The sequence below is a fragment of the Berghia stephanieae genome, chromosome 1, assembly GCF_034508935.2.
Source record: "Berghia stephanieae isolate SIO BIC M18660-M18661 chromosome 1, UCSD_Bste_1.3, whole genome shotgun sequence".
Classification (NCBI taxonomy): Eukaryota; Metazoa; Mollusca; class Gastropoda; order Nudibranchia; family Aeolidiidae; genus Berghia; species Berghia stephanieae.
The window spans coordinates 18,723,134-18,751,113 of record NC_088360.1 but is presented as its reverse complement, the minus strand read 5'-3'; the positions used below and the strand labels follow the sequence as shown (position 1 = coordinate 18,751,113).

At 33.5% G+C, this 27,980-nt stretch overlaps 1 protein-coding gene across 31 annotated transcripts in view; it reads left to right on the top strand.

Moving 5' to 3' along the window:
* Positions 1 to 27,980, top strand: part of LOC144969605 (uncharacterized) — a 119,209-nt gene that overhangs the window by 85,788 nt on the left and 5,441 nt on the right. For 7 of the 31 annotated variants that reach the window (XM_078908767.1, XM_078908759.1, XM_078908786.1 and 4 more), the window contains 23 exons: positions 297 to 431; positions 1,093 to 1,206; positions 2,351 to 2,393; positions 3,262 to 3,337; positions 3,685 to 3,909; positions 5,780 to 6,020; positions 6,268 to 6,365; positions 7,484 to 7,683; positions 8,893 to 9,024; positions 11,406 to 11,527; positions 12,015 to 12,263; positions 13,595 to 13,657; positions 14,486 to 14,560; positions 16,125 to 16,199; positions 16,712 to 16,786; positions 17,578 to 17,652; positions 18,009 to 18,083; positions 18,484 to 18,558; positions 19,190 to 19,507; positions 21,652 to 21,780; positions 23,142 to 23,294; positions 26,369 to 26,572; positions 27,594 to 27,689. In XM_078908767.1, coding sequence (XP_078764893.1) covers positions 297 to 431; positions 1,093 to 1,206; positions 2,351 to 2,393; positions 3,262 to 3,337; positions 3,685 to 3,909; positions 5,780 to 6,020; positions 6,268 to 6,365; positions 7,484 to 7,683; positions 8,893 to 9,024; positions 11,406 to 11,527; positions 12,015 to 12,263; positions 13,595 to 13,657; positions 14,486 to 14,560; positions 16,125 to 16,199; positions 16,712 to 16,786; positions 17,578 to 17,652; positions 18,009 to 18,083; positions 18,484 to 18,558; positions 19,190 to 19,507; positions 21,652 to 21,780; positions 23,142 to 23,294; positions 26,369 to 26,572; positions 27,594 to 27,689 — 3,048 coding nt within the window. The remainder of the gene's footprint in view (positions 1 to 296; positions 432 to 1,092; positions 1,207 to 2,350; positions 2,394 to 3,261; positions 3,338 to 3,684; positions 3,910 to 5,779; positions 6,021 to 6,267; positions 6,366 to 7,483; positions 7,684 to 8,892; positions 9,025 to 11,405; positions 11,528 to 12,014; positions 12,264 to 13,594; positions 13,658 to 14,485; positions 14,561 to 16,124; positions 16,200 to 16,711; positions 16,787 to 17,577; positions 17,653 to 18,008; positions 18,084 to 18,483; positions 18,559 to 19,189; positions 19,508 to 21,651; positions 21,781 to 23,141; positions 23,295 to 26,368; positions 26,573 to 27,593; positions 27,690 to 27,980) is intronic. The other 24 variants (XM_078908879.1, XM_078908896.1, XM_078908890.1 and 21 more) reach the window with 7 other exon arrangements.

Here is a 27,980-nt window from a genome sequence, read left to right as displayed (position 1 = left end):
GCTCACTTCTGTTCAAAACCACATTCATGCATCTTACTTTTGCACATTTTTACAAATTCTCTCTCCATAAGATTAAGATACATACTGAATGCCAAAATTGAGTTGACAAATTTCAATTGGCAATGAATGAAAATCTATTAAAACATTAATATAAATAGCATTAAGAAAAAGATAATACACGAGAAACGTGGAACAGAAATTTGATGACCAAAATCTCTTTTTGTATTTTACATGAGATAACAGGAAGAGAGGACTTACGAAAATAATTTTTAAAATATATTTCTTTTCTCCCACAGGTCAATGCCAGAAGTCCAAGCAAAATGAGCAATAAATCACCTGAAAAACAGGGGCAGCAGCCACCCAAATCTTTTAAAGGAGTTTCGTGTAATGTTTTTCTACTTGATGGAGAGAGTATACAGATTTCTTTAGATGTAAGTTGGATAGTTTTGGTAAAAGCCCCTACATCTTTGTCTTTATTATATTCTACAAAACAACATATGAGTCAATAGAGAAGAGAGTGCTTACAAGGCTCCCATATTTTATTTTAATGAATAATGAAATGAAAGTAAACTCTAATAAAGTGTAGAATTATCTTATCCAAATTATATTTTAAGTTAAGCAAAATTAATTGACGTAAAAATGCTTTTATATACTAGAGTCATTTTTTCACATTTCATCATCATTATCCATATTAAAAATCGTATCTAACCCTGATGGTAATGGCTCGGTTTGGATTAGGTCTTGTTCAAGTTCAAGGTCTTCAATTACATCTTTGTTCTTGTAACTTTGATTTTAACTTTCAAGAGATTGATTTTGTAAAGCTCAGTATAAAAATTTATCAAAATTTTCTCTTATTTCTGTTTCATGTTTATTGTCTGTTGGATTACCGATCACTAAAAATTGTAGGTTAGTCTTCTTTCATTTAAGATTGATATAATGATATTATCAAAAATTTACAAGCTTTATTTAATTTGCACAGACTATTCAGCTCTATGAATTATGGCAATGATGAAACTTTGATTGATTTCTGACTGCTCTTCCTGCTGTATGCAGTGCAAGCCATTTTGAAGTTTGTTGTTCATTCTTTTGCAGAAAAATGACACAGGTAGAGTCCTCTTTGACAAAGTATGTGCACATTTGGACTTGGTTGAGAAGGATTACTTTGGGCTGACATATACAGACGATAGGGGGCCTTCACATTTAAAGGTAATTATTATTTTATTTTATTGTTAACTCGCCCAGCTCTAACACCAACTATCTCGGTATTATTTGTCTATGGCTAATTTTACCCCATCATAATTTACATTTTTTTGGGACGAATTATTTGCATATATATTATTAAAACTGCTGTTTTTAATTTTCACATGATATTTTGAAGTTTAATAGAACTAAGTACATGCCATTTTTTTTTTTTTTTAGATTGAGAAACTGAGTGTATGGTTGTTTTTTGTTTGTTTTTTTTTTTAATTTTGAAAAGTAACTAAAATCCTCAGAGAGAATGGACAGCACAGAGGTAGAGGGCTACAGTGGAGTGAGTTAACCCAAAGGGAAAAAAGTGCAATTATTGATTATTTTATATTGTATTAAGTTATTGAGTTAATTGTTATTTGTTAATTAATTTTTTTTTGTTATTTATAAAACATGTCAATCAATATCTAAGTATCCCTTTTAATGGATATGCATTGTCAATTAGGACTTAAATTTGAGTGAGTCTATGTCATAATGGTGTGACACTGTTTGAGTGGAAGGAAAGCCATATCAATGATACCTGGAGTTGACACTCTTATGTCTGCACAGTGGCTTTAATGCCCCAGTTCCATTTTGTTTTATAGTAGAATGGCCACCTAACATGAGTTTAAAAACTTTGAAACTTTCAAAAACATAAGTTGTGGACCAGGCTGTTAGAGAAGTAGAAAAATTACTGCTTGGTTTGAAACTGTGAGTGGTCCTCACAGAGCTATTAGGCCTATGGAGTCAGAGTTTATAGATCCCCATTTCTATAGTGTGAAACGGACAATAACAATTGCTTGCTACCCTTGGGATAGGACATTAATCTATCACAAAGTACTTTCCACCAGATCGAGCAGACCGAGCTATCCAATCACTGCTGGGTAGACAGGGGGATCAGAAAAAGATCCCGACTTCAACTGGGATAGATCTCGGTCCATTTGCGTGGTGAAGCAAGGGCTCTCCCAACTGAGATATTTGAGAATCCCTTCTTTGAAACTGAAGTTGTAGTATAAAGTGTTTGTTCAGTTTTGGTGTATTTTCTTAATGTAATTATTTTGTGCCAAATAATATGTTGCAAATCTCACAAAGCCCTCTCTCCTTTTTTTTTTTTTATATACAGTACTGGCTCAACCTAGACAAGAAAATCTCCAAACAGAAGAAACGTACGTTGAGTTTAACCACACATTTATTTCAATGAATTCTCCTTTCTTGATTTATTTTCTCAACCATGCTTTAAATTTAAAGACATTTGTTTTCTTGAGAGCTACATCCAGTAATTTAGTATACAATTTTGCAATATCTGTGTCCCATTGGGCTTATTTTAAATATTCTTACGCTTTTATTTTTAAAAAATTGATTCAATGTTCAAGGATGCTACTTTTCTGGAAAGATTCTGAATTCCAGAAATTTGGATTTTTCATGGGATTTCCGGTAATGGTCCAAATTTGAATTTGCCAGAAGATGTGGACACCCTGATATTTTCTGGAAAAAAAAATAAAGAAACATCTTCTCTTTATTTTACTTTTTGAAGTATGATTATAAATGTTCTGAAATTATTGTTATAATTTTTTTTTTTTTTCATTCCAAGTACTTTTTAGCATAGTCTTAGTGAGTTAGGATCAGATATTTACTTTCATTTATTATTTTATAGAAAAGAAATATGGGTCAAGGTCATTCTTATCAGGAATTCAAGATGAAGGCTGCACTCGCATGTTAAAATTCATGGGAGGCATCCAGTTAAAGTAAAAAAGCTCAGGATATTTCAGCAGTCTCGAGTGACATCCTTGAAAAATAGAAGAATAAAATTACATTACTATGACTATGTATTTTAAAGTAGAGGATTTGTTCTATTTATTGAGTAGGAGATAGGTTTATTATTTATTTACCATTTCTTGTTATTATGTTTATTACACTGTTTATAATAATAATAATGAATATCCTTTTATTATATTTGTGCACCTTTCATCATTAGCTATCATAATGAGACCAAAAGCAACTTTAATTATCTTCTTTGTCTTTTGATCGTTTCAGGAGGTGCTTGGGTATTTGATTTTGCATTGAAGTTTTATCCACCAGACCCTACACATTTGAGGGAAAGTTTAACTCGGTAGGCCACTCTTATTTTTAACGATTATTGTCCATGATAAAGTAAACATTCAGTGAGTCTTAAGCAGTTCCTAGTTCCTGCACACTCCCAGTTCGGAAATTTGTTTCAAGGTTTTAATGAGGGGCCATTTTTACGATTACTTTTTTATTATTTTTAATTTTGGAAATTAATTGAAAAACATTTTTTCTCGAATACTTGAAAAATGATTTACATTATTACTCGTTAATATAGAATGATTGCAAGCACTAAATTCAGTTCCATTTCATAATCTTATATTATGTGTTGTTATTTGATGAGAAGATACTCATCCTTCAGCTATGCAATTCTTCTTTTTTTTTATAACACAGGTGGCTAATAGTTCTTCAAGTGAGGCGGGATTTATTGAGTGGCAGATTACCCTGTACTTTCACAACATATGCCTTGCTGGGTTCTTACAATGTCCAAGCAGACGTTGGAGAACATGATGGAAATGATCATGGAAGCTCGTATGGTTACATTAAGGACATGACCTTTGCCCCCAACCAGACCCCAGAATTGTTAGAAAAGATTGCAGAGCTTCACAAGCAACACAGGTGTGTTTGTCGTTTGTTGGGTTGTATATTTATTTACGTTTTATTAAAGGCTACTGCACAATCTATCCCTTGGATTAGCCTAAGACCTTGCATCGATATTGACACTGAATTTAGACTAGAAAGGAGGCACTCCTTTACTTCACTTTTTTCTCTTCGTCTCTCGAGGAGCATAACGCCTTCGCAATTGTTTATACTTTGCCTTCTGGGTGGGGATCCTGACCTCCCATAGTGGGCAGGGAGGTACATTCTGTGTCTTCTATCCCCCCATACCTGTTTTCCAATTGTTTCCTGTCATTGTCTTGGAATGAGATTACTTAGTTTTGTCCTGATCCTTGCCGGAGTTCCTTGGCTGGGAGGGAAACAGTCGAATGTCTAGTTATAGTTTTGGGAGGTGATATTTTTTTCCTTTTAAATCATCTCTCTGTTATGCATTGTATTATGTTTAGTTTACATATTATATTATATGATTGGTAAACATTTGAATGTATTCCTCTTAGTTGGGACCTGTGCTTGTGTCTGGATGAGACTTTTAGGTGATCTCAAACTAAGTACTTTGGCGGTGTGCTCTTGGAATCTACATCTGTTCCCTATTTGAACCAATTCGCCTTTGTCTTACCTTTTCTTTTGTGCTTTAATTGTAATTCTAGAACTTTTTACTATCCCATTTTCTTCCTTTTTACTGGTGCTGATATGACCTAAATGTGTTGCAAGCGCCGTAAAACCCTTTAAAACAAAAACAAACAAACATACTTTGCCTTCTTTGCTGCCTGCCATGTGAGGTTTAGGAGTCTGAACTCCTCAAGCAGTGAATGCTTTCATGTTTATTTTGGGTGTCCAACCCTTCAGGATCCTTGCTGAGTTCAGTCTAAGTTAGAGTTGTTGGGTGATGTATGTTGATGCTCTTTTGTCTTAACGTGTAGTCAACCCATTTCTGCTTCCTCATCCATATTTCAATAAAAGCTTAAGGAAGTAAGGAGGAAGCCTCTTATTTCAATGTACAATCATTCACAAATATGACTAAGAAATCACATCTCATATAGTAAGTCACATTGCTCATACTGGGTGGGGTTCCTGACCTCCCATAGCGGGCAGGGAGGTGCCTACTGTGTCTTCTATCCCCTTATATCTGTTTTCCAACATGATTTCTGTCTTTGTCTTGGAACGAGATTACTTGGTTTTTTCCTGGCCCTGGCTGGGAGGGAAACAGTGAAATGCATGGTTATTGTTTTGGTAGATGATTTTTTTTTTCCATGTAAATCATCTCTCTGTTATTTATTATTATATTTGTTATTTTGAATGTATAATGTAAGCATTTGAGTGTATTCCTCTTTGTGCTTGTGTCCAGTTGAGACTTATCGGTGATCTCAAACTAAGTGCATTGGTAGTATGCTCTTGGAATCTACATCTGCACCCTATTTGTTCCCAGTTCCCCTGTCTTACTTTTTCTTGGGTGCTCTAATTGTAATTCTATAACTTTTTACTGTCCCCTTTTCTTCCTTTTTACTGGCGCTGATATGGCCTCAATGTGTTGCAAGCGACGTAAAACCCTTAAAAACAAACAAACAAACATTGCTCAGACTAATATCTGACTGCCTCACTCAAGGAAAAGGCCACAGCCGGATAGAACAGATAGCCATAGAGTCAATTCATTAATTTTGTCAATATATAATTATTTTCTTCCTCGACTCTATAATGATCTCCCTACAATTATTATGTGTAAAAATTGATTGATTTTTATTCGTAATTGAGTTACATTGTTAGAAATGTAATGTCTCTACTATTGATTGTGTCATGAAATAGAACATACATTTGTTTTATTTAATTATAATTATGAATGTTTCATCGGCTTGGCCTTTGTTTTTTTCTCCAGGGGTCAGACGCCCGACGAAGCAGAGAGGTGTTTCCTTGATAATGCCAAGAAATTGTCTATGTATGGTGTTGACCTCCACAAAGCTAAAGATTCAGACAATAATGCCATAATGCTTGGGGTGTGTGCTAGTGGCCTGCTAATCTATAGAGACAAATTGAGAATCAACCGATTTGTGTGGCCCAAAATCCTTAAACTCTCATATAAAAGGAATCATTTTTACATAAAAATTCGACCAGGGGAGGTAAGTTTTTATAGTTGTCCTTTGGTTTTGAAGCATATTTTTGGTTTTGGGAAAACAGATGATGTGAATTTTAATTTTTTTTTTCTTTACATGGTAACTGTATATGATGATGATTATTATTATTATTATTATTATTATTATTATTATTATTATTATTATTATTATAGATAACAGTTTCATGCATTGAGAATGTAAGAAGAAATTAGTTGACTTTCTTTTCATTTTATTTTCTGCTTTTTTATTTCAGCTTGAGAGAACTGAAACATCAATTATGTTTAAATTGGATAATCACCGGCTTGCAAAAAGACTTTGGAAGACTTGTGTAGAGCATCATGCCTTCTTCAGGTAATGTCGTTATTTTGTCTTCCTTGCTTTTTATCACAGAGTGTTAAAAACTTGTGTGTTTCTGGGGATTTATTTTCTCCTGAAATTAGCTTTTAGGACAGTTTGGTGACTTTTTCATTCCTTTTTTTTTTTTTTTAATCTCTCTTTTTTTTCCTTTTGTTTTAAATCTCTTTTTAAAAATTTTTTTTTTCTTCTTTTTTTCAGAATTTCTTACTTTTGTTTTTAACATTTCATAAATAGGAAGTACTTCGATTTTGATGCTTCTGGATATTTGATACTCGCTATTTTTTAAACTATTACTAGGACTGTTATTTCTTTATTAATTATTGAATGAATTATCAATCATACAATGTATCATTATATTTTTTAAAAAATCTTTAACAAATACAAAGTCTGCCCAGCCTTCTCAAGACTTGCTTTCATTTTGTCTTTCTTATTGTTCGTTGTTCATTATTACATTCTGTTCATGCGGGTTCATGCAATATGCTTTATACTGATAATTTTTATTCACCAGCCAGGAGGACTAAATTGTTTTATTATTTCCGTTGTTGGATTCTCAATGCCATTTTAAGTTTAAATTGGAGGAATGAATTCTCTGGCCAGGAGGCTTTATTGTGACTGGACTCTCATGATGAAGGAAATCTGAAGCGCTTAGTTTTAAAGACTCGGACAAAAGGATTAAAAAAATAATTCATTTAACATATGATTGGTTAGATTTGATAGTGAATTTAAAACAAAAGTGAAGGGGATTGTTAAAAGTTTTTATCAGTGACTCCTGGAAGAGTGTTTTCTAAATTTTGTATGGACACATATTTTTTTTTCCAGACTTTTTGACTTTCATCTATTAAGAGCGCTGGTTTGGTGTTATATTTTTTTCTCGGCAGAAACTTGAGCACGCTACAAAACTTGGGATAAACCATTATTCCATGAGCCTGATGACTAAATAGATCTCTATTTCTTGAATTTTATGCCTGTAATTACCTCTCTTTTTTTGTCCATTCAGCATGATCTATTGCTGGCGCTGAAAAGACTTAATAGTGTTGCATGTGGCCATAAAACCCCCTAAAACAAAAACAAACAGATGTAATCTATCAAGAGATGTCTTATTTTTACAATAGGTTGAGAGAATCAGAAAAACCCAGCAGCAACCCAACATTCCCACGGTTTGGTTCCAAATTCCGCTACTCTGGGCGAACCCTCTTCCAAACAAGACAGACAGCGGCCCTTCTCGATCGTCCCGCTCCCTTCTTTGAGAGGTCACAGCCAGCTAGAGATTCATATGCTGATAATGCCAACAGATCTCGCAGTGTGGATGAATGTAAGGAGTTGATAATAATAATACTTTATTGCATCCCAAAAAGGAAATTTTTTGTACAGACGTGTTATAATTTACACAATAAGATAAAAATACAATGGAAATAGGATGTATATATAAAAAGGAGCAGCTCCATAACCAGAGCTGCGCTTTATAATATGAATAATTTCAACACTGTAAAATAGTTAAAAACTGTCACTATAAATTGAAAATTGAAAAGATTGCAAAACAAATAAATTAATAAATTAATATTTACATTTTTTGAAAGTAAAAATGCGAAATAATTATATAAAATGATTATTTTGCTTGTTGTTATAAAGCCTAATACTGGACGGCAGAAAAGATTTTCGGTGTCTCTCTGTTTTCGTTGAAATAGAGAAAGGGCGACCACTTCTTTCTGACATAATAACTGATGGTCTTTGTGGACGATACTGGTCATTTAATATTTTAGTTATTTTATTTATACAAAATTTCTCGTATAAAAGATCTACATCGTCAACATCATTTATATAGCTCATTATCATTGCATACAACAAAATTTAGTATTACTAATGTTGAACCATTCACAAACATTTGTATAGATAATTGACAGCCTTCTTTATAAATGGTATTAAATGAATGATTTCCATGTTGGAGAATTAGAATATTTAAGGATTTAATTAAAATATGGAATTTTCTTTTTGATTTTATGACATATAAATTCAATCAGTTGTCTTTCAATATATTAATGCAATATATCCTATGTTGCATCGACTAACTTCTTAGATTTATAAAGTCATAGAACATATAATTTTGTCATTTATTAACTCAATGAATGTCTTGTAAACTAAATATTAATATTATTAATAAAGTAATCTTTTATAGCACATTATGTCAAAACCCCAAAGTGCTTTGCAATATCATTGGACACACTCACACCGTGCAAGGACCCATACAGTAGTTGCTCATTACAGTACATGTTTTTTTTTTAATAAATAAAAATTGATATTCACAAATAAAAACTAAAAGCTGAAACGGATAGCTAACTTTCATAACAGAAAATAACTATGATAACAATTTTTGGAAAAGGTACTAATATCATACTGTGGGTACATTTTCATCATGCAATATCATTTTTTTTTTTTTTTTTCTTCTTTTAAAAGAAAATCGGTGTTATTTTAATTTTAAAAATTTTAACCGACTAACGATAAAACCCTTTTAACATTTTTTTAGTGGCAGGTCGTCATAACAAAGACCGTTATGGTGATGGCATGTATGACCCCAATGGCCCAGAGTTTGATCCAAATGACCCTAACAGATATATTGATGGAAAGGACAGGCGGGATTTGAAAGGTGGACCACCAGGTACATATCAAGTGGTTTTCATTTTGTATTTTTGTTAAGTATGATTTATATTCCTACAGAGAAGGTTCATTTATTATTAAACTGGGATTGCGACCAATAAAATTAAAAAAAAATAAATAATACTTTTGTGCTATAAATTGGTCATCTCTGTTATGTGTGTCTGTTATAAAGTGCAGAGATGCGAAAACTTTGGTTTAATTTTGAAAACAATCTGGCCTAGAGCTAAAACTTCTGGGTTTCCAGCAGCTTCCATCATATACCCAGTCATCCTAACTGCCACAGCATCATCATCATCTCCTCCATTAGTAAAACTAAAAAATTCATCATTATCACATTTACAACCACCGCCATCAAATCGTCGTTTCCACAACCACTGCCACCAAATTATTATTATTGCCATCGTCATTACATAGCAATGACTATCCCGCACAAATCTTTGGGCCTCTTTTTCGCTCAGTAAGTGCCCAAATTCGCGACAAAATATGGGAAGAAGCCGTTTCGTACATGCTATTTTAAAAAATTAATTACGACGCTGTTTATAATTGAATATGACTAAAAGTTGGCACACAGTTAGAAAAGAGGTCATTTTAGATTATGTCAAGCGACAAAACTCGTACGATTACCAGAAGACCGTTAAAAATAGATTTTTATTCTTTGGAGTACGATATTTCTAAAACTACAAAGAGGAGAGATTTTGTTGCTCATAAGGTTATATATGCTTTTCCGGTATTCTCACAAAACATCAACCCAATTTGCATTTCAATGAGTGAAAATATGGAGACGGCCATTTTGCTCCACCATCGCGCGACACAAAAATGACGTGAGCGAGGCGAGGCTGCCAGATGGTCAGACTTTAACCTGACCAAATTCGACTTCAAAAGTGGCTAAATAGAAAATCATATGGCTTTCAATAATAAGACTGGCCCACTGAAAATGAACTAAATTTTAACAAACAGAAAATTGAATAGACTAGGATAAATGTCACTGAGACAAACTTAGATGAATAAAATGTAAAAAAAGAAACAAAAATTATATATTTGGCCACATACGTGGCCATCTGGCAACCTTGTTCGCGACGACGGATGGCACAAATCCTTGCGGGCTTTTTAAAAATTAAGGTATTGTTTCATTGTTATGTCATAGGGATGGTAGATTAACACATTCTCTCTCTCTCTTTCTCTCTCTCTCTCTCTCTCTCTCTCTCTCTCTCTCTCTCTCTCTCTCTCTCTCCTCTCTCTCCTCCTGTCAAATAAATACTAGAACTAACATAAGCCATGGTCTCACGGGACTGATTGATAATAATTCAGCAGGCATTTTTCTTGTCATTTGTATGGGTTGTAGACACAAGATTACACTTCGGAAAAGTTCCAAATGATCAATATTTTGTATATTTTAAAACAAATTTATAGTTGACCCTAGCCATACAGCTCTAAAACTATACAAGTTAGAACTCTTCTGATGTCTTCATCATATTTTCTGATAATTTTGCCATAAAATTGCCAATTTTTAATATCTAATTCCACGTATTAAGCGAGATACAGGCACAAACCAGAATAAAACGCAGAAAAAGTGTCCCATATTTTCATTGTTTTACCAACACCACTACAACTACTACCAACACATCATAATCATCACTACAACTGCGACTGCAATCAAAACCACATCATCGCCATCACTACGACAACCACCACTACATCATCATTATCACTACCAACACTACCTCAACCACTACATCATCATCACCCATACCACCACTACTCCAACCATCTCCACATCTGCCGTCTTAAGGAAAAAGGCTGTATGTGGCCTCTTATTCCAAGTAAACATACAGTCTTTTTCCTTAAGATGGCAGGCATCTTCTTTATCACTACCGTTAACTGAGCTTTTCGTGTAGTGTAATGAAGCAGTGTTCAATTTTTTCGGGTGTATTAAATATGAAAAAGTAGGAAGTCAGTTTGGTTGGTGACATTCTGTCTACATAGGAATATTATACTGTCATAAATAGATTGGATTTTGTATGCAAAAATTCCTGATTTGGCTTTGAGATTCCTGCGAGAAAAAATTTAATTTGGCATCCTCGTATTGTGGGGTAATTAAGTTCTTTCAATCTGGTCATGATCTACATTTTTGTCAAGCAGTCCAGAGTATTATAGATTAAAGATAAAGTTAACCATTGCTTTATAAATAATCAAATGAATTACACTACACAGGTCACTGCCACCAATCACAGTGTCAAATGTAAAATAAAAGTGCCTCTGTGTTGCACAATATCCTCTAAATGAATGTGCTCAAAGCATTTCGTAGGTTGGTAGAAGTACTCTGTATGTCAATTCGTTTCCTAAAGTTTAAATGCTTCAACTTGTCTTGTCTGTTTCTTATGGACCAAGGATATGGAACCTATGGCAGAGATGGAGACTACAGAGGTGATGGTGAAGGAGGCACACTCCAAAGAAGGCCTTATGATACTGACACAGAGGATAAGAGAGACAGGCTTCCCAGTCAGGTAAGAATAATTGCCCTGTCTTATTCAATTTGATTTGGTGTTCCTCGGATTGTGGTCGTGTTTAAAAAGCTTGTTTTTGAATGAATTTCAACTCTCCTCAAAACAGTTTTTTTTCACTAAAATGAGACCTGTAATGCTTGTAGTCCTGTCGAATGTTATCCTTTCTTACTTCACATCTGTTGTTTGAGATGTAGGGAAGCCTTTGTCAACCTATGGAATTCTTAAAACATGTTCTGCAGATACTCATTAATTGTCAAATCTTAATACCTCATTCAAGAACTGTCGTAGAAATTGCATTCTCAAACGAGCAGTTTTGAGTTCTCTCAATGTTTCACCATGGGCTCAGTGTTGAAACTCAAATTTTATTGGATGACTTTATAATGTTCCACAATCCAGCAATTCTCACTGTTAGTAAAAATAAGAAAATGTTGATAAAGTAAAAAGCATTCTCTAATGCTTATTTTCATTTTTTTAAAAATGTTCCCAGGAAGCAACATTGGAGAGGGATCGTGGTCAGGGTAAGGGTGACGATTCAATGGATGTTACAGCTGGTGGAATGGCTGCCCCAGAAACAGACAAGGAAAGGAGGAAGCGGGAGAAGGAAGAGGATAAGAGAAGAAAGAAGGAAGCAGAGGAAAGGAAGAAGAAGGAAGAGGAGGAAAGGAAGAGATTAGAAAAGGAGAGGAAAAAGAAAGGCAAGGATTTGGACATGTCAGAAGATCGTACAGATCGATTGGTGAGTGTCGACTTTTGTTCTGTAAACTCCGGTCACAAACATCTACCGTTTATCGGGTGTGGTCCTTTGACCTCTCGTGGTGGTCTGGAGGTCACTGCTGTCTCTTCTGTTCCCCTATATCTGTTTTCTGAGTTGCTGTCTATCTTTGTCTAAGAATGGTATTACTTGGTATTGTCCTGGCCCTTGCCGGCGTCCTTGTCTGAGAGAGAAATAGTCAAATGGATGGTGTTCGTTTTGGGAGATGATATCTTTTCCCTTTGTTAATTATCTCTCTGTTATATAATTATAGGTATATTATTTTTGTTTTGAACATATCTTGTAAACATTTGAGTGTATTCCTGTTAGTGGGATCCTGTGCTGGTGTCTGAATGAGACTTTCAGTGATCTCGAATTAAGTACATTGATGGTATGCTCTTGGAATCTACATCTGTTCCCTATTTGAACTGTCTTTCCTTTGTCTTCTTTTACCAATGATAGTTTACTATTATTGACAACTTTAGAGTGAAGTCCCTTTAAATGGAATGTCTGGAAATATTAATGGCGGCCCTAACAACAATAACAAATAATAAACCAGCTGGTTTTGAAACACCCATAAACATGCAACGGGTTAATTATGGGTCATAATCTAGGTGCCATTTCCAATAGAATATAAGCTCAAGTTTAGTTGTCTTATGACCAGGAAGAAAAGTCAATAACGATTTTAATCACCCACAAAGAGAAATATCGAGCAGACCCCCCTCCCTTTTTTGTTCACCGTAAGGACCATGGACTGGGAAGGAGAAAGTAGGATAGACATCATGAATTTCTTTAGTGTGGTCCATGACTACATAAACTTTTAAAAATCATCATATATTCAAAGTTGTTGACTTCCAGCTGGAATTTCAGCAACTTATAGTCATTAAAGATTCTCTTTGTAGACGGCTAAAAGATGTTTTGTGATTGAAGAATCCAATATTTTATTTGAAAAATGAGTTGCATTGTATATTTCAGAAAAAGGGTCTATTTAAGATTGAAATATCGTGATCACTATAAAAAGGCCTGGCATGAGGACTGGTTTGAGCTCATTCCAAAAGCCATAATGAAGAATGGAAGTGAGCATGAATCAACTGGTATCACCATAACTGAACTCAAGAGGGGATTCCCTGACACAGGTCAACCTGAGGTTATCACTTTGCCTAAGACAAGAGATGTTTTCATTTCTGTGCCTTCTCTTTCTTTTTATTTGTCTTTTTTAATAAGTACTGTTCATGGCACTTACCAATTTGCATGATTTACGATGATTGTATTGTATTTGGAACATTTGTTATAAATGTGCTGATGTTTATTTGCAGGGTCATGGTAATGCAGTTGAAACGACATTTGGTGCAGAACCTTACAATGCTAGAATGGCAAAGGTACTTATTTTTTGCTCTTTATTTTATAGGAGCTATAAATTGGCTCTATTGTGGAATATCCGTAGACAGTCTTGTCTCATTAATAATAATCTGAACAACCTGTTCTGTCTTAAGAGACCATCTTTCAAAATCATTAAATTTACAAATACTGAGAAAGCTCGTCTGTTTTTAATTACGATCTGGATAATTGAGACAAGTCTGTTGACATTTCTGGATTTTTTTGTTTTCATTTTCCTTTCTTTGTTTTTAGTTGTCTTAATTTTGTCAATTTAGGACTTTACCCTCTCAGAGTGAAATATAAATGTACCCTCTGTACTATTTATACATAACCCTCTGCCTAAAAGATTTTTGAGCAGTCCCAAGTTTGTTGAAGGACCGCAGTTCTTGGTTCCTGGAAAATGAGAACTGCAGTGGCTTGCTCTTTTCCTTAGAACAAGTCCAGTTTTAGAGCTTGGTATTGGTTCAGCCTCGGCATTGAGTCCAGTTTCTAGAACTGATCTTTTTTTCTTTTTTTTTTTTTTCACGTTAAACCATATTAAAGCTAGTTATATTTGTTATTAAGAATAGATGTTCACAAGAAGTAGTAATATAATATATGAAACTATGCTATTTTTTGACCGACGGACCAATACATTTTCCTCCTTTTTGACAAATTGCCATTATCATCACTGATTTAGTGGTCCTGAAGGAGGATTTTGTACCTGAAAAAAAAAATTGTTACTAATTGTTGCCCTAACATTTTACCCTGAACATTTTTTTTCATAATTTTTTTAATGTGAAGTCTTAGAATTTTATCTCCCATTTGATGAGTTGTCTCCTTTGTTACAGGGACCCAGTCCATTTAGGAATTCTGATGGAACGTTCAAACCAGGTTATGGCCCAGAAGATGAAAGGGATTATTATGTGAGTATTGTGAGGTTGTCTCAATAATAATAATAATATGATATAATCTTTATTGTCCAAAAAATGGCAATTTGTCATTTGGTTTACAATGTTTGAAATTAAAAATACATTACATCAATGGACAAAAATATATTAATAAAATAATATATAAACGTCAAATTGAAGATGACTTTTCATAACAGTTTTGACAATCTATACATACTCTCTCATACTCACACGTACTTGAGTATTAAAGCGTGGAAAGTTGTAGAGGTATAACATTGACAGTAATGGTCATCTATTTATCAGGATCATGTGATAGTACCAAAATTCATACATAGCTTTATTTATTGCTTGAACTGCAGAAGGTACAAAAGTAAATCTATTTGTTCTACATTTTGTCTCTTAACATTGTCTACCAGATGGTCGGAGAATGAATTCATATTTTACAGGATGTGTCTTGTTATTGAGAATTCCAAATGCTTTCTTCTCAATAGCTCACATGTAGTGTTTGTTGTTCAATGCTTTTCAGTTTTCAATTCATTATTTTACTCCTTCTTTAATTATTATATTTCATTTTGCTTTCTCTTTCACTTCACATACTCCCCACCAGATTGTTATACTAAAAGTTATAGTCAGTAGAAGGGAATTATAGATTTCTACATTTTCAAAGGATATTCATTATTTGACAAATTTTCCTGGAGATGTTATCTACATGAGGCTTGAAATTAAGTGATTCATTAATGATCATTTCTAAATATTTGGATTGTTTGACTATTTCAACTTTTTGATTCTTTATTTCGATGGCATCTCAAGGAACCCGGAATTTTCTGAAATCAAAAATTTGTTATTTTCTTTTTGATACATTAAGTTCAATGCAGTTTTACTGATACCAATTGCGGGTGGTTGGATGGGAGCATCACCCTTGAATCATATACCTATGATGTTCGCATGGGTGTACGATCCGATAGTGATGTCGTTTCTTCTTCTCTTTACTAGCCTATCCTGCTTCTTTGGTTTGTGATTGTATTTTTTTTTCTGTAAATCTTCTGCCTGTTTGTTCTTGGTTATTTATAATTTAGCTTATGATATCTTTAGGTTATGATTTTGATTTACATTTGTACTATTTTTGTTAGATTGCTTGTTTTTTTTTGTTTCAGCGGTCTCTCATATAACCTCAATTGTGTTGGAAGAGACCTAAAGCAACAAACAAACAAACAAACTGATACCAATTCATAAGCTCCAATAGTTATAATTTGTACCGGGTACAAACTCGGCAACAACTACAGATAGAAAACAAAACTTTTCAATCTAAAGCTGCTAAATAGATAGCTAGAAATACAAGCAGTTTGACCTGCTGTCCTTTATAGGTTGTGGCATTTAAGATTGTGTTCTATTTTGACATTTATGCATTCTGTTTGAGATTGTGTCCAATTTGTGTTTTACATTGTGGTTAGTGGTCCTGAAGAAAGATTTGCACCTGAAAAATAAAGTGTTTCTGAAAAAAAAATTCTCGCAGCCTTAATATTTGATCACATACTTGTAAGTTTTTCTCCCACCTCATGAGTTGTTTTCTTTGTTATAGGGATCCAGTCCATTTAGGAATCCTGATGGAACATTCAAACCAGGTTACGGCCCAGAAGATGAAGCAAACTATTATGTGAGTACTGTGAGGCTTTCTTAAGCTCTGATCGCTATAACATGTATCTGGTACAAACTCTTCAGCAATTACAGATGCAAAACAAAAGTTATCAATATAAATCTGCTAACGAGATCACTAGAAATTACAAAATTTTGACAGCGTTTGCTATATTTCTTCGTAATAAGTTCCGACATACAATTTTTGACATCTCTATATTTAAGTGATTTACTATTGTAACTAGTGTTAAAAAAACTGCAATATCTCTTTATGACATTCATGTTTTAACAATAAGAAATAAAAGGGAAAAGTTTTAAACTCAATTTTCTCGGTTTTCAGTGTTTCCCATAGCAACAAATTTTATTCAGAAAAAGATTTGTAACTTGAGTTCTAATAGACAAAGAAAGTTGTAAATATTCAGAAAGATGTGGCCTATTCCACTGTATAAATACCTCTATTTATGATATTTGGTCACCTTCCGGGTTTTCTCAGCCACACATTTTATCCCATACTTTCTCCTATCTTTGTTATAGGGATCCAGTCCGTTTAGGAATCCTGATGGAACATTCAAATCAGGCTATGGCCCAGATGATGAAAAGAATTATTATGTGAGTATTGTGAATCTGTCTCAATAAAAATAATATAATATTATAATCTTTATTGTCAAAAAAAAGGCAATTTGTCATCTTGGTTTACAGTGTACTAAGTAGAAGGGAATTATAGATTTGCAACATTGTCTTTCTGCTAACGTCAAAATTTCTACAATTTCGAAGAATGCATTCTTGACAAAGTTTCCTGGAGATGCCATCCACACGAGGTTTGAAATTAAGTGATTCATCAATGATCATGTCTAAATATTTGGATTGTTTGACTATTTCAACTTTTTTATTCTTTATTTCGATGGCATCTGGAGGAACCCGACATTTTCTGAAATCAAAAGTTTGTTATTTTCTTTTTGATACTTTAATTTCAATGCAGTTTTTCTGACACCAATTCTTAAGCTCCAATAGCTATAATTTGTACCGGGTACAAACTCTTCAACAACTACAGATCATAGAAAACAAAACTTCTCTCAATCTAGAGCTGCTAAACTAGATAACTAGAAATACAAGCAGTTTGACCTGCTGTCCCTAATAGGTTATTTCATTTAAGATTGTGTTCTATTTTGACATTTATGCATTCTGTTTGAGATTGTGTCCAATTTGTGTTTTTACATTCTGTTCAGTGGTCCTGAAGAAAGATTTGGACCTGAAAAATAAAGTGTTTCTTGTTGATATGTGCAGCCTTAACATTTTACCCTGAAAATTTTTTTTATTATTGTTTTTATTCGTAGCATTAATATTTTATCACATACTTGTAAGTTTTTCTCCCACCTCATGAGTTGTTTTCTTTGTTATAGGGATCCAGTCCATTTAGGAATCCTGATGGAACATTCAAAGAAGGTTATGGCCCAGAAGATGAAGGAAAGTATTATGTGAGTACTGTGAGGCTTTCTTAAGCTCTGATCGCTATAACATGTATCTTGAGCAACTACAGATACAAAACAAAGCTTCTCCATCATGTTTTTTCAATAAGAAATAAAAGGAAAAAGTTTTAAACAATTTTCACGGTTTTCGGTGTTTCCCATAGCAACAAATTAAATTTAGAAACAAATTCGTAACTTGGGTTTTAATTGACATAGAAAGTGGTAAATGATCAGGAAGATGTGGTCTATACTACTGTATACATACATTAATTTATGAAATTTGGTCACCTTCCAGGTTTTCTCAGCCAACCACACATTTTATCACATACTTTCTCCTGTCTGATGAGTTGTTTTGTTTGTTATAGGCACCCAGTCCATTTAGGAATCCTGATGGAACATTCAAAGACGGTTATGATGCAGAGGATGAAATGAAATATTATGTGAGTACTTAAGATCCGATAGCTATAACTTGTACCGGGTACAAACTCTTCAGCAACTACAGATAGAAAACAGAACTTATTATTCTAAAGCTGCTAACTAGATAACTAGAAATACATGTAATTTGATCTGCTGTTCCTTATAGGTTCTGTAATTTAAGATTGTGTGTGCTCTATTTTTCACTTATGCAGTCAGTTTCAGATTGTGTACAGTATGTGTTTTTTACATTCTATTCAGTGCTCTAGAAAAAGGATTTTTACCAGTAAAAATAATTGTTTCTAGTTGTTATGTGCAGCCTTAACATTTTACCCTGAAAAATTCGTTTCTAGTTTTTATATGAATATACACTTTATCACATACCTGTAAGTTTTTCTCCCATCTGATTTGTTTCCTTTGTTATAGGGACCCGGTCCATTTAGGAATCCTGATGGAACTTTCAAAGCAGGCTACGGCCCAGAAGACGAAAGGAAGTATTATGTGAGTATTTACCAACACAACACCATTATAAATCCCCAATTTCTGAACATCATTGATGTCAATAAAAGGTCCAAATTGCCATGTCCATTTATTGTCTCGCCAGCCATGTTTTGACAAAACCCATTTATTCCATTTTGACCAGAAAACTTATGCCTCAAATATTGACCGATTATTTCAGTTCCTACAGACTTTTTTCAGGAATTTTCCCAAAATGCCTTGTGTATGCAACACAGAAACTGTCTTTTCTTTTTCTTTTTTTTTTTTAACTCGATTCAAAAGCAATAAGTACATGCTTTACATAATTTTTTTCAGTAAAACAAGCTTATAGATGACTAGAAATTCAAGCAATTCGATCTGCTGTCCGTTATAGGTTATGACATCTTAGACTGATCTATTTTGACTTTTATGTATTCTGTTTGAGATTGTGTCCAATTTGTGTTTTACATTCTATTCACTGGTCCTGAAGAAGGATCTGTACCTGACAAGAATTGTTTCTTGTCATGTGAAGCCTTGACTTTTTACCCTGAAAAATGTGTTTCTAGTTTTTATGTGACGCCATAACATTTTATCGCATACTTGTAAGTATCAAAGTTTTTCTCCTATCTGATGAGTTGGGTTTCCTTTGTTATAGGCCCTCAATCCTTTTAGGAATCCTGATGGAACTTTGAAAGAAGGTTATGGCCCAGATGATGAAGCGAAGTATTATGTGAGTACTTACCATCACCCTGGACTGGTTGGGAAACGACCAGGAACTGATAAAGAAGGCGGAAAGGACAAAAAAGACAAGGACAAAAATAAGGTCAAGAAAAGTGGCAGCTTCTTCGGTCGGAAGAAAAAGGATGCGGCAGTTGATTTTGAAGACAGTGCAGATAAATCTAGTGCCATCCGGGCTGGTAAAGATGCAACTGCCTTGGGCGGAAAAGATGCAACTGGCTGGGCCGGAGATAAGGTTACAATGAAACCTTTCAAACATTGCATTTCAAGCACAACCTATCTCTTTAATAAGTTGCTTGCTGATGTTGATGCCTTCTCGGCATGCAACTGTCTGCATCTCTTTGCGTCCTAACACAAGATTATATTTTCAGATGAAACTTGTATTCATACAAAGCATTTGCTTATCAAATCATATATGTTCTCTATATTTCTTCATACATCTTACATCTTTTGTATGTTTTTATGCCATTTAACACTGTAGTAGTTGGTAGTAATATGTCATTTTATGCATTAACAAATGCGTAATTCTTTACTGCTTCAGACTTCATCTTTCCTTACAAATATTTAGACTTTGTTTTGTATCGTTCTTCCAAAAGTAACTTGCTTCAACTTACCTAGCTCACTAAAATTCCTTATTCTTCAGAATTTTGGATATATGTATATAATGATCTCTCTCTCTCTCAAATGTGCAATATCATTTCCCTTTTCTCCAAGTCATCAAAAGTCTCAGTTTGATTAAAAATTTCAATAGGGTCTAAATTTTGACAGGCTAGGAAAGAAACTGCATGTTGTATGTGAGCGTTCCATGGAAATTATTTATCCACAAGTTTGGCTTTGTTATTTCTGATAAGTTTGCATTCTTGTAGGGGCCAGGTGTATTATTGGATGGTCATGGTGGCTTGCATAGCGATGGGTTTGGGCCCTATGTGAAACCTGGGAAGACTATGTACGTGAGTTACTACACAATTCCTCGGAAAAAACAAAATCAACCTACAACAGATGACGGAAGTGGATACGTCCAAACTAAGAAGTCAGAGCAGAAAATGTATGTGAGTTTCTACACAATCCCTCGCATTAGAAAAGGAGCAGCAATGGATAAAGAAGTAATCTGCAGGCAAGATGATGACATAAATGACGTGGTCAAGTCGAGTGGCAACCGTTTGAATCTTGAGAAAGATAGATTTGTTGATGCAGTTCATGGAGGAGCCTGCCTGCAGCTTAAAGAGGTTTTCAAGCTTTACCAACGTTCCATTGGGGCACAACGCTACGCTTGCTAATATCAACACCCCTGTAGTTCTTGAGTTTTTATTTCAGCCACAGAATCTTATCTCCAAACAATAATTGCATTCTGAATATCATGTTTATAATTATTTTTTTTTCCTCGCATCTATGCTGCAAGCATCATGTTAATTTGATACTAATATAAAGCAAATGATACCATATTATAATTATATGCTGTTTTTGGTTTCGATATTTTGGCATGAAGTTAGAATTGAAATGGAACCATTTTTAGAGTTATCCTCAACTTTTTCTCTTTTTTTTTTCTTTTTTTTTTCTTTTATATTTTGATCGAGAAATAGTTTTTGCCTGTTTAAATGTATGTTACGAATATTGATAATTTAAGTAATTTAAGCTTTGTCATTCTTCCTCATTTTCCAAAATTTGCCTGGTCTTTGGTCAAAAACACTTGTATTATTTTGAAATACACCATATTCTAGTTATGCATGGCATTTGTTACAACTCTTTGCTATTTCTGACAAACTTTATTTTGCAAATATATCAGAGAACAAACAGTATATTTAAGCATGACATTATCAATAGAAAACTTTAAGATCGAATTACAAGAAAATGAAAGCAATTATTTATTTGTTTCTTTTTTTTTTTTTTAATGTAGAGTCTACATACCGCCTCATTGCTTGCGATAAACATTGATTTGGACTCATCTGTCCAATCTGTTTTACTTTCGCTAAAGTGAAAGATATTACATGATTTTATAACAACATTTATACCTTGTATTCTTTTGTCTTCTATTATTCAATTGCTTTTTTGTTGATAAGATACTATTTGGTCGTATTTCTTATACAAAATATATTATTCCTACTATTGAGTTCTAAAAGTATGTATTTCTTATTCATTTATTAAGGTAGGAAAAAAAAGAATTATGTTTATTACTTAATACTTTTTTTATGTTCCAAACCCCCCATTCCAGTTTTGTTTTTTTAATTTCTACCTCAGAGTATTTTTTCTTAATAATTTTGTTTTAATTCTTATTGTTTGCAATTTTCTTTATTTGCAAGCTTCATTTTTTTATTTGGTGTTTTCATTTTATTTGCATGATGGTTTATTTTTTTAAAATACTGTATTTGATTAAATCTGCAGAGCTTGTCAGGTGCTTATCCATATGGTGTTGGCTTAGGTGTTGGCAAAGGAGATATGACTGGCGTAGTCGGAGATGAGGGATATGTTGACAACAGGCAACAATTTATGCCAATTACTGAACCTAAAAAGGTAATAAACTGCTTGGTATTGTACATGATTGTGTTAAAGGAAGTGATTATAACATTGATAAGTAAATCATAGTCTTCAGATTAAAAGGAAGGGACAGTGGTACGGTCTTTGAGTCACACTTGCTCCTTTGTGTAGCTTTGAGTGCCCAGAGTAGAGGAAAAATTTCCAGATAGATATTATAAATGTCACAATTTTCTTTTAAAGCGACAGATAAGGATAATGAAAAATTACTTCTATCATAAACTTCATTTAAATCTCATCTACTAGTCTTATCTTGAGTTGACCACTCGAACTGAGTGGGTTTGTATTTTTAAAATTTTTTTGGAAGGTTAAGGAGTTTTTTTTGTTGTTATTTTTTGGTGAGGGTTTTTTACATCTTAATCATTCATAGAATGATACACCTGTTTTAAAATTGCAATATTTTACTAGAATCATAGACTATAGTTTGTAGGCCCTTTCAATAAATTAAATTTTTGTCAGGTGGAGGTAAATAAAATTCTAACCTCGAATTCGTCATGCAAAAACGGCATAATTGCATACACAATATCCAGTGGAAAGCAGCGGCATTCAATACTCAGAGTTAGTGGCAACTGTAGGCACAATACACGATCAGTTTGCTCGTATGGGATGTAGCGCCATCTTGTTGAAAAATTCCTTCCTGTATAAAGATGTTCACGGTGACAAAAGATTTTCTTTCAATAGTTTTAAATAATTATCAGCATAGAGTTTCCCATGCCTAGAACAAGTGTCTTCTTTTAAACATTACAACGCCCAAATGTCACAATAAGTTGTGTCATCTTTTCGACATCGAAATTTTTAGGTGGTGTTACAAGATTTTATATTATTCAAAGCTAATCATTTTGATATCTATTAATAAAGAATAGTTCTAATTGTAATGAAAATTTGAAAAATTTATTTATATAATTTTTTACAATAGAAGGTAATAAATAACGGCACATCATTTTGTGACCACCTGATATATATGCCGAATATTTCTCTGCCGTCTATGTTTTTTTAGTAAAGTATATTTATGATTCATTGTTTTTTGTTCTTGGTCGAATAAGGGTTTTGAGCCGAAGTGTTTCTCGTTTGGTATTTTGTTCTTTTATGAAGCTGCTATATTCATTTTTGTTAATTACAAATGCAAGGTGTCATTACAAGATTGTTTATTTTCCTCATTAAATCGAAGCTCTCATTTGATTTGTTATTGTCGATTTCCTGAGTTCAACTGTATCAGAAGAGAACCACTCAACATCCAAGTATGGCCTAAAGTAATAATCAACAATAGTGCACCATGACAAGACTGAATGAAAGCCGTTTTCATAGTTTGAAGTCACAAATTGGTGTTTTTTTCTCCACAGGGTACCAAAGCCTCCTTGTCAGGTGGGTACGCAGACAACACCATGCCATTCTTCCATCCTGCTGCCACAAGTACGGTAGGCAGATCCAAGATCCCCCCACCCGTCCCACCCAAGGGCAATCACTCTATGGATGACAGTTTTAATAGGAATGATGTGAGTAATAGTTATCTCTAGATGTCTTCCTGTTTTGTTTTGTTTTTTGTTTGTGTGTTTTTTCATTTACTTTCATTTTCCATTATTTCATATTTATTTAGTTTTGCATAAAAGCCAGGAATAGTTCAATTTTTATGACTCTTTATGTCTTCAGAAAAGACCTAGTTTGATATAAGAGGGATATTGTTGAAAAAAGCAGGATTTGTATCAGTGCAAATATATTGTTACTGTTACCCTCTGAGGGGCAGAAATCAATCATTTAGATAAGCTCATTGTGCCGATGCTGACAAATTGCCAGTCTGCTGCCATCAGCCCCATAATGACTTACTTTGCTTAACTTTGCTGAACCCTTGACTGCTGGGCTATTGTCCTATTTATCAGCCAATGCTTAATCTATTTAGAATATAGTTAGACCCGGTGGTAGTTTATGTGGTTGGTTTCTTTTTGGTTTGTTTTTTTGTGAGTTTTTTTGTTGTTTTTTTTTGTTTTTGTTTTTTGTTTTGTTTTATTTTTTACGTTTTAAAAGAAAAACATTTTACTGTTGAATAGTTTATGTTTGTTAGTCTAAACAAAAATAAAGATTTGATGTTCAATTATGTAGGCAAGTATTTCGGTAAGTGTAAACGTTTGTTTTATTTTGTTGTTTTTTGTTGTTTTTATTTTCAGTTCATTATTATTTTTTGTTTACGTTTTTCTGAGAACTTTTATGTGAATGGTGTATTACTTAAGTTATGGATTAATCATTGCAACGTTAAGCAATGTTAAAATGGATTTTAATGACTCTTACCCATTCCATATTTGGGATTGTAATAATTTACAGCATCTGAAACGTCTATGATGAAGTTATTGATGTATTAGGTTGTACTATATATATAATGTTGGAATATAAATCAACAGTTATTCTCTAATAACTGTGTAAACCGTTTTTGAATTGTGTGATTGGTTATTGAAGAATGGTAACAAGTCTTCAAATGCATTCTGTTTGAAATATTAGACTCCAAGCTTTTTGCCGATTTTTAGATTATAATACTGCATGGCAATTCATTGATTGATTGTTATTATTAGAGCAATAAAAATGCCAGAAGACCGTTACCGAATTAAGAGACCAAAACAAATCTTTCTCCTGACTCGAGTTTGAATTTAAAGACCATGTAGTTTGAATTGAAAGACCATGTTTGTAAAACATGCCCGGCCACAGGCCAGCTTGTGGTGTTTCATAGATCTAACTCAATATACTAATCATGGCTGACTATAATGATGTTATCTTCCATCACCAATGCAACTGTTTTAGAATGACACAGTGGTGACCAAAGGGTGGCATCCTTCCTCGACCTTCTTTCATCTCTTTGTCTTTTGTCCTTTCACGTTTTTTTTTCTCCATCCAATCATTTTATAAGGTGTCTATATTAATCCGCACGTGCTACAAACCATTTGATTTTTATTTAGTAATTAAGGATTTTTATTACTGCACTATCATCAAAGCATGATTTAAGTGACTTAATTGAGGAAATATAGACACAACTTTCCAAAATTATGCATGCAGAGTAATACCTCTTTCAGTGTCTGCTTGCTTGTCCTGAATAAAAATTTCATTGTAGTGTTTTGTTTGTTTTTATTTTTTAATTAATTGAATTGATGTTCTATTGTTCGTTGCATGATTTTGAGTGGTTTTCTGTGTTTAATAGATAATCTAACACTAATAATTGATCCTATTAAGAATAACCTTGGTTTGATACTTGTTTTTGAAATAATTTTCTGTCCTAAGTTTAACATAACATCAACAAAAAATATATTAAGGATCCAGAGAGTTTCTGTTTTTTGGGTTTTTTTTTGGTTTTTTCTTAATTTAAAAACTATTGAAAATGTGTTGTGTTAAATAAACAAATTTCATTTTCTTTAAAAATCTTTATCTAAAGCACCTGCTGGCATGGTAACATTTTTTATTTTAGAAAACAAAACTATCGTAAGCAAGATGGCGTACCTTATGAATGTTTCAATTACCATTGAATATACGTTTATTAATTTAGATTTTTAAAAGTTTTATCAAAACACTCATATATAGTGGTTTACACCTGATAATGTTGATGTTAAGTAAAATTTTCACCAGTTCAAACATTTCTTACTCACACACAAAGCGATGTGTGCGATCATTACCATTTATAGTCCATTAAAAAGAGCAAATAAAGTATGCAAATTAAATAACCTCTCTGACAGTCTTAAAACAATAACAAAGATCTGATTAAGGTCAACATCACTCATTCCATAGGTTTGATGTCAAATCCTCATAAATATTTTGAAAAGGAAGTTCTTGGCATTGAAGTGAAGATTATATTTGAGTTTGAGGTTTAAAAATACCCAACTCACTTTTCTTCATCTATCAACTATATTGATATCCAAAACTTTCACAATAACTTTTCATTAGATGTATGTTTGCCTTTTGAGAAAAATAAAGACTTGCAACACTCAAAGGTTTGGAGCGCAAAAGGGTTGTTTTTGTTGTTGGTTTGTTTTTTGTGTTTTGCTTTTGAATGGCCGTTTTTTTTTTTCATTTGCTGCACTCTAGTAGAACTAATATATTATTTATTCCTGTGGGCAAAAGTATTGGTTTGCAGTAGTTGTTTATTTGTTACTTATCTTGGTTTGTGGTTTCGCTTCCTGTGGACGTGTTTTCATTTGTATCTTTTGTTTGGTTAATTAATTGATTATTTAATTTTTTAATTTTTAAAAAATTGGCATGGATCAGTTTAACTAGTCATCTGTCTCATAACGATTGTTACTATTGTTTTGTTTATTTTTCCACATTGATTATTGTCTTTGGTTATGGTCTTTAGTGCTTATTGGTTCATTAAAAGTTTTTGTAAGCTTTGCAACTTGTAATTTTGTGAAAATACTTCTAAACAAGTTTTTTATATTTATTGTTTTTACATCTTGAAAGCGGTCTTTAAAAAGTCCTCATAACTAATACTTTACACAGTGCTCTTATCACCTCCTTCTCTGGTTAATTCATTCTTTCCAAATTTTTTTCTCTCTTCCTCTCTGTTCCACTCACCTCTTGCCGGGTCTTGGGTCGGTAGCCCCCAACGGTCGCCACTGAAAAAGTCAAATACAGCCCAAATATTGAGGATGTTCCCATGTCCAGTAGAAATATTCCGTTTGTGAAAACGCAGACTCGCACTGTAACATACGAGCGTGATGGCTGCCCATCCGATCTGGAGGATGGTTTGCTGATCACTGCTCAGTCCCATTCTTCTAGGCTGAAGACAATTGAAACGACAACAGTAAGTGTGTTGTTTTCTGGTTGGTCTGTGAATTCAGAGTGGCATTAGAAATAGACATAAAGTAGGATACATCTTGGTCATACCGTGCACTCATCTGATAGTGGAATTTTTTTTAAAAACTTTTTTTTTTAAAGTCTGAAACTCAACAAAAGATTTTATTTAGATATTCAAACTATCAAAATACCTTCTTTGCAATTTACCATCTTAAAAATTATAAGGGTGGATATTATCCCTTCAAAGGCTGCTTTGCAAATTTATTAAAGGATGATTCATAGGTGTCGACCATGTTTATGACTGTGCACATCTTGATTAATACTCCACTGAAAGCATGTCAATACAGAAAATGATATGTGAAGCGGTCAGTCAATTGTAAGAAAACGTTTTTTACATTTAGGCCATACTTTGCATTCTTTTGCATGGCTGCCAACTGTCCTGCTAAAATCGGGACTGCCCTGATTTGACAATGTTTGTTTTTTTAAGATAATAAATTGGACTTTTTATGTCTGGAAAGGAACTTTACGTGTCTGAGGTTTATGCTTTTTTTCTCTAGTAAATTTAAACAAGGAACAGAAAAAAAAGTTCTAAATATAGACTATTATATAATAGTCCAAACAGTCTGCTATTTTGGGTCGTGACAATATTGTGCATTAGTCTGTCCCTTTTTAGCTCTTTGAAAAGTTGGCCACTATGCTTTTGCATAGAAAAATAAAGTATAAGATTGTGTTTGACTTTGTTTTTATTATGGTAAGCCATGCATGATTTCCCTCATCATCATATGTCTACAGATCATTTCTTTTTAACAAGCTTTGGGCCTTGGAGGAGGGGTGGGGTGTACATATTATCAGTGAAATTTTCAGTATTTACATTTGGCTATGATGATAAGAAGAAAAAAAATGGACTCTTCAAGGTGCTTAGAATAAGGCTTGTGATACTATAGCCAAACCTAATATCAAGCAAATCACAACTTAATTTGTACTTTCTTTTACTGTAGTAATATATTTTTTAAAACCTTTATCTACAGTACAAAACAGAGAAAGGAGGTGTGGAAGAAATCCGGGTGGAACAGAAAGTGGTCATGTCTGGAGATGATGACGACGATGATTTTGATTTTGATGCTGTAAGTCAACTTTGACCTACCTGTATTGTTTTGTCACGTTCATCGTAAAAAAAAAAATGAATGATAATTACAGAATGTCATTGTCACATAGCACTCTCTTTTGTGGGGTCCCAATAGCTGAGCTGGTATAGCACTCGCTTCACATGCAAAGGGGCTGAGGTTGATTCTGGGTGAATTCGAGATTTTTATATCTGCCCCCCTGTCCACCCAGCAGTGATTTGTTGGCTGGGCTAGCTGGGTCTGTTAGATCTGGTGAGAAGTACTATACAATAGACATTGTCCTGTCCAAAG